The sequence below is a fragment of the Mus pahari genome, chromosome 10 (assembly GCF_900095145.1).
Source record: "Mus pahari chromosome 10, PAHARI_EIJ_v1.1, whole genome shotgun sequence".
Taxonomy (NCBI): Eukaryota; Metazoa; Chordata; class Mammalia; order Rodentia; family Muridae; genus Mus; species Mus pahari.
This window is the reverse complement of record NC_034599.1, coordinates 40,453,318-40,460,151: the sequence shown is the minus strand read 5'-3', so window position 1 is coordinate 40,460,151 and position 6,834 is coordinate 40,453,318. Positions and strand designations below refer to the sequence as shown.

At 50.7% G+C, this 6,834-nt stretch overlaps 1 protein-coding gene across 1 annotated transcript in view; it reads right to left on the bottom strand.

The window, feature by feature from the left end:
- Tmprss13 (transmembrane serine protease 13) overlaps positions 1 to 3,369 on the bottom strand; it is a 27,473-nt gene extending 24,104 nt beyond the window's left edge. The window contains exon 1 of the mRNA XM_021207644.2: positions 3,349 to 3,369. Coding sequence (XP_021063303.1) covers positions 3,349 to 3,369 — 21 coding nt within the window. The remainder of the gene's footprint in view (positions 1 to 3,348) is intronic.
- Between the last annotated feature and the right edge of the window lie 3,465 nt (positions 3,370 to 6,834).

Here is a 6,834-nt window from a genome sequence, read left to right as displayed (position 1 = left end):
ACACACACACACACACACACACACACACACACACAGAGAGAGAGAGAGAGAGAGAGAGAGAGAGAGAGAGAGAGAGAACATAACACTCATATACCACATCCATACAAACAAAAACTAAACGCTGAGAGCTCACTATTGCTAAACAAATTGTATTTCCTGCCTCTGTTTCCCTGCTAAGCCTGTCCTGTCTGCAAATGCAGGGGTGAGCACCAGGGTCCAGTGAGTACTCTGGGCTGTCCCCCTGGAGGAGCCTCCACCTGGGACTGCCGAGGCCTCTTGCTTGTTTTCCCACCTGTCCATCTGCCAGGGTACAGTCCACCCCCGTTGTTGTTAGACCAGGAGGAAGCTGTGTTGCCAAAGCAAGGCACTTAAGCTAAGTGGCCATTGTTACATCAGCCAGCCTTCCCACCCAGCACTGAACCTGGAGCCTGACATGAACTCCCACATATTCGCACTAAGTCACAGGGGACAAGGCAGAATGAGGTTCAGTGGGGTGTGCCAGGTGTGTGCTGATCAGCACCAGTGACAGCATGAAACTGATGTTCCAGGTGAGGGGTGTGGCCCTACAGGACAAAGGCAAGCTTTGGAGGTGCCTCCAGCTTGGGGCTGTGGAGTGACAAGGGGTCCTGCCACTGGTCTGCCATCTTGGGAACCCGGGCAGCCTCCTGGGGAGGGTACTTGTATTGGCCTAGGCCGTGCCTCCCACATCCTCACAAATAGCCAGTTGCACGCAGGAACTCCCAGCATGAGCAAATCTGTTTTCCAATGGACCGTTGCTTGATCAGTGGGCTGACTTCAGTCTTCTTAGAAGGCCTGGCAGTTCCCCAAGCATTGAAAAGTGTGACCCACTTGGCAAACGCACTGGATCTTCATACTTGACAGGAGCAGTGCACATACCCAGGGGCACACACTGGGATCCGTATGGTTCCAGTGACTGCCACAGGAACAGAAAAGGATCTTTGGGGCCATTTGTCCCACCCTTTTCTTTGGCAGGTGGGGAGACTGAAGAGGAGCCAGATCTAGACTCAAGATAGAGATGGTGACCAGAAAGTCACATATCATGATGGTGGCTGCATCTCTGGTAGATCAGAGGACGTTCTAAAGGAGCCCTGACACACAAACACCTTCTGAGACTCCTGTACCAGGTGCTCCATTTTACAGATGGAGACTCTAAAGGACAGGAAATTAGAGTGACCAGGTGCTGTCACTTTTGCCTACCATGGAAGGGACTCTTTCTTGGGTTGTTTTCCTGTTGTGGTCATGCTACCTAGCCCAGGCTGACCTGGAGTTAATTCTCCATCCTCCTGCCTCACCTTCCAGCACAGCCGGGATGGGAGGTAGGGACCAGTCACCTCATGCAGCTCTGCTTTCCTTTTGAATACAGAAAAGCAGGATGCCTTCTCCATCATTTTAAAGAGCTGTCTGAAGGCCTGGAATGTCCTCAGGAGCACCCACAGTTCCAGCCCACTGGCTACCACGTCCTCTCTCTTTGTAGGAGGAACAAACCCACAATGCATCTCTCTGTCTCTGAGGACAGAGGACAGAGGAAGCTCAGCTTTTAACTTCCAATGTCTTGTCTTTTCCTTTTATTTTCCCTCCTCTTCCTCTTTCTCCTCTTTCCTCCTCCTTCTTTTGATACAGAGTCTTACTGTGTCCTGGAACTCATTATGTAGACCAGGCTGGCTCACAAATCACAAATATCCACCTGTTTGTGCCTCCTGAGTTCTGGAATTAAAGGCATACACCACCATACCTAGCTTCCCCAGCCCAATCTTATTTAATCTTAAGACATCTGAGCCAGGGTGGTGCACGCCTTTTATCCTAGCACTCAGGAGGCAGAGGCAGGCAGATCTCTAAGTTTGGGGGCTAGCCTGGTCTGCAGAAAATGTTTCAGGTCAGCCATGGCTACTCAGAGGAAACCTTGCCTTGGAAAAAAACAAAAAGAATGAAGATAGAAAAATCTGCTGTGGACAAGATTAGGGGGCAGCTATAGGCTCCCTCCTTTGACCTGACTCACTCACTATCTACAGGTTTCACCTGGACCCTTAAATAATGGGATCGCTCAGCTCTCTCATTCCAAGAGAAGCTTAGACCTTCCATAGTGATCCCAGGACCTACCAGAACTTTGACACTTAATTCACAATTTTGCCCATGTCCTGTTCTTCCAGCCGCCTTCCACATTGGTCCCTAATCTTGGGAAGATGAGTTCCCCATATGGACATCGCTTCTGTAACCCCACTCCAGGAGAGAGGCAAGTTCTTTGCCCATCTTCAACTTGAACAGATAGTTCAGTTCCTGTCTTTGGGTCTGGGGACTAGCAAGTTTTCACGGAAGATAGCCATGGCTGTGCGGGTGGCGTCCCCTGCTTCCTACAGAACACCTCCCCTCTCCCATGCTCCTTGTTCTGCTTCCTGTGGAGACATGAGCCAAAAGGACCTGAGCAGAGAGGAAAGGGGAAGAGTGGCGAGGCGTCTGGAATAAGAGGAGAGATAACAGTGCCCTCAGAAACATACCCGGGTTCAGAGTGGACCACAAGCCAGGCACAGCCCAGAGCATAGGGTGGGCTGAGTTTCTTCAAACCCAGGGCTTGTCGGACTTTTTAGAGTCTCAGAGTCCACTCTATCAGTAGAGAACAGAAAAATGTGGAAAGGAGCAGAAAACACGATCTATAGAGGAGAAGTTAAGCAAAAAGTGGGGCACATTAAATAAGGCTTTGTGGATACCTGATGTGTGTACAAGGTCCTTTTCTACACAGGACAACCCCATCGCTCTCTATCACCTCTAAAAACAGCAGAAGAAGTTTGAGATACAGCAGAAGACCTGTGGTTAGGCATAAGGAAGCACTTCCCATGTACTTTAAGTTCCCTAGTAAGTAACCAATGAAAATCTTAAATGTACATTAAAAAAAAAATCACATGCTTCCGGGAAAGTTTAGGAGTCTACCCAGGAGGTAATCCTTGAAGATGAGTTAAAATACCCTTGGGTTCTCAAACCAGCAAAAATGAATCTAGATTAAATCCGATTCTCAAACAGCAACTCCAGATTACCAGGTAACGCCAGAGCTGTCTTTGCCAGGGCACACAGAGGCCACAGCCCTGTCCAGGCCTTGGCCACACAGCCCAGGGGTGCCTAATAACCAGACCCCATATTTTATTGGTTTCTCCTCTTCGGAGTTCCTTCTAAGGACTAAGAAGAAGCAGTTGAGATCACTGGATCCCAGGTAGCTTCCAGCCAGCAGAGACATTCTGTCTTCCCTACACTCCGGGGCAGGTCTTGGCAGCGCCCTGCCTGACTTCAGCCTGTCCCTTCTCAAGCCTGGGAAAGCCCGGGAGACCGCGTCGCACTCACCCGGTGGCTGCCTCTGTCCATGGTGTAAGAGAATGCTTCTTCCAGGCTCAGCTGATGTCCAGGGTAAGATCCATGTTGGCCCCCAATTCCCCAGTGTGTGGGGAAAAGGAGGCTGAGGGCCGAGGGCCGGCCCCCAGCAGATGGGGCGGGGAAGTCGGTGGGATGTGTGAGGTAACTCAGGTATAAACAACCCAGAACTCGCCAGACCTGTCCTTCAGCCCCATCCCAGTTACTCAGCTAATACCTGGGCTCTTGAAACTGCCACCACATGAGCTTCTGAGTGTGGGGTCCCCTTCATCACCCCTCCCAGAGGGTTCCAGACGGGATCTGAGATTATGGGAAGTTCTCCGAATGTGGGCACCTGAGCCTTCCAGGAAGACCGTGTCCTCAAAGTGTGCTCATTTCTAACTGTGTCCGAATACCACAGCTGGACACGAGATGGACTTTTTTTTCCCTGAAAAATGTTTTGTTTTTTTTTTAATGAAAACTCTTAACAACAACAAGAGAAATCAGACGGCTTTAAATTGTTCACATAATGAATTTCCTCCATTGACAGCAATAAAATATTATGAACTATATCAAAGTCAATTAATATAAAACGTGTATGTATTTGAGTGGAAACCGGTCTGGGGAATATATAAGGCTGACTCATGACCTCCTACCTTGTGCTCCATCCTGATCATTAGAGGCAAAAGAAACAGAGAAAGAGACACGTGTCCTAAACCAAAGTCGCTGTGCTCAGAAGTGTGGAAGCAGAAGAGTTAGGTGGACTTGGGAATGCTCCCTTTATGATAAAGCCCCAGGGTGGCTGGAACTTCACTGAGATCCATGGATTCCGAGATCGGGTCTGTGTTCCCCCATGCATGAATCTGTACCCAAATAAAACTCTCTTTGCTTTTATTTTTGCCTCTTTTGTGAATTCTTGGTTTATGTGCACTCCTAGAAGCTCGACAGATCTAGACCCCTGGAGCTGCTGTGCCAGCACTGATGGGGCAGGGGTTGGGGGTAGGAGGTGGGAGGTGGGAGGGGGTGGGATCTGGGCGCTGACCACACTCAGCAAACCAGTGGGGCAGTTCTGACATCAGGCAGTGGGAAGGAGGGGAGCAAAGCTGGGGGAGATGGGGAGGCTGAGAATGCCCTGACAATTAGGAGCAGTGGCCACGGTCAACCACTAGGGTGGAGTCTGAGGCTGGCTCTTGACCTTTTAGATAAACAGATATGGAAACTGCTCTAGTTTAAGGTGTTCAGGGAAGTCTAAAACACAGAGGCTCATGGGAAAACTCCTGGAAGACCCAGGCAGAGAGCCAAGGAGTCTCTGACTTGGCTGCGTTACTTCACTGGCTGCTCTCCAGACATCAGAACTCGGCCTTCGCTCCCTTTCTCTTGCTGTCCACACTCTGGTCATCTAGGTCTAGGCACAGGCTGGCATTGTGTGCTGGATCCTCCTCTTCCTAAGGAGGTCCCCTCTGGGCACCAATGAGCTACAAGGCTATGCTTCACCCTTGGCACCCAGAGGCCGGTCCTGGAGGGTTGCATCAGTCTTCCAGGCAGATCAGGTGTCTTTTCCAATCCAGGTCCCCAGAGCCTCTGGAAAGAGGTTCTGGGCAAGTCAGAGGGAGCAACTGAAGGCAAGGTCGATTTGGAAGCCTATTTGGAGTGTGCCGTCTGGGAATCGGTGATGACACACGGCACCAAGAACAGTCAGCTCTGAAGCAGTGTCAGCTTTTCCTTGGTCTTCTGCCCCAGAATCCTTGCTAAGCAGGTTATGCGGCCCTCGGTGTCGCGCAGAGTGGGTTCAGGCACAGAACGCTGATGCGCATGCTCTTGGAGTGGAGGTGGGACGGGCATGGGAGAAGCAGGCCGCTGCAGGGCAGAGCACAGTGCCGCATGGGTGCCCAAGGCACACTCAGGCATGTAAGACTTCCAGAGCTTTTCTTCGTTTTGAGGAAGGCTTTGGGCTGCCTGGACAAGACTCAGACCCTTCCCCCGGCAGAGTCCAGCCTTGAGGCTGCCCTTTCCATCCCTGTCCCTGGGCGGGATCTTCCGGGACTTTCCTAGTGCCTTTCTTCCAGGCTCCATGCCTTCCTACCCGGCTATCCCACCCGGTCTTACAAGCTGCTTTCTGGAGAGACTCGTGGCAGGCCTGCCTTCTCTCTACTGGGGGAATCTCAGAAGCATTTTCAGACCCTGGACGGGGACCCTGGGCAATACCAGGCCCATCTTAACTTGGACACTCCCTCCTTCTGGCTCATTTCCTTTTGGGTTAGAGGGAGCTTTTACGTAAAAACCATGTCAGCCAGGCAAAGAGCTCATGGCTTCTGGCATGAGGAATGGAGAAAAAAAATCTTTGTGTGACTGGAAACTGTGCTCCCAGCTCCAGGCGCTGCACGATTCCATCCAGGGCTGCACTTGGGACACAGCACTCTTTGCCGCTCCATTCTCACCCTTCTCACCTTCTTGTTCCCCTCTCTGGGGAGCTTCACTCTGGAATCTCCTCCCCAGTTCCTCCCTTGGGATACCTGAGTGCCCTCTCCTCTTTGACCTCTTGCTCCCCTTTCGTCCCTCATCGCTCAACACTACGGGTCCTTCCAGGCTTGAGGGCAAGCAGGACAGAGAGGAGACACTAAGCCACCCTATGGGAGCTTCCACCAGGAGTTACCGCTGAGGCCCAGGACACCTTCCTCCCACGTGTTCCGTGCCCAGCTGCAGTGAAGGGCAGGTGTCTCCTCCGGTCTCCTCCTGTCTCACCCGAGTGGGCAGCTGTGGTGCAGCCCCTTTCACCCCAACCCCGGGCCTACAGCAGGTTGCTGCAGCTGCTGCCTGAGTTTAGAAACTAAAGATGAATTCTTTCTTCCTGCTTTGTCCTTAGCGCTGTAAGATCGAGAGCAAAGGAAGCAGTCACGTGACTGTCCTATATAAAAGGGTTCCCCAAACCAGGATTTATCATATTTTAATGCAATGCTTAAAACCCACCAACATTAACACAGGAAGTCTATCTCTGAACAAAATATCAAACATGGAGGTAAAAATGGGATCAGGTTTCTGTCTAGATTTCACCATCTATTTTTCTTCCTTACAGGTTATAGGGGCCTCAGTTTCCCTGGTAACTGATCTGTCTGTCTTTGCAAGCTTCCAGCCTATAGGTTTTCAATGAAAAAGAAGCATCTAAGGCAACCAAGAACACAAGGACCCGCATCTTAGGAAGGAAGAGTCCTCTTGGCACAGAGCAGACTAGGGAGCTGACAGCTTTACTGTCCGTCTTTACTGTGATTGCTCAAGGAATCTTCCTGGCTCAGAATCAGTACCTAGTGCCTGTCTGACCATTGCTCTGGTTTTGCCTATGGCTACAAACATACTCTAAGTCTTTTCTTCTTCTCCTTCTTCTTCTTCTTTTTCTTCTTCTTCTTCTTCTTCTTCTTCTTCTTCTTCTTCTTCTTCTTCTTCTTCTTCTTCTTCTTCTCCTTCTCCTTCTCCTTCTCCTTCTCC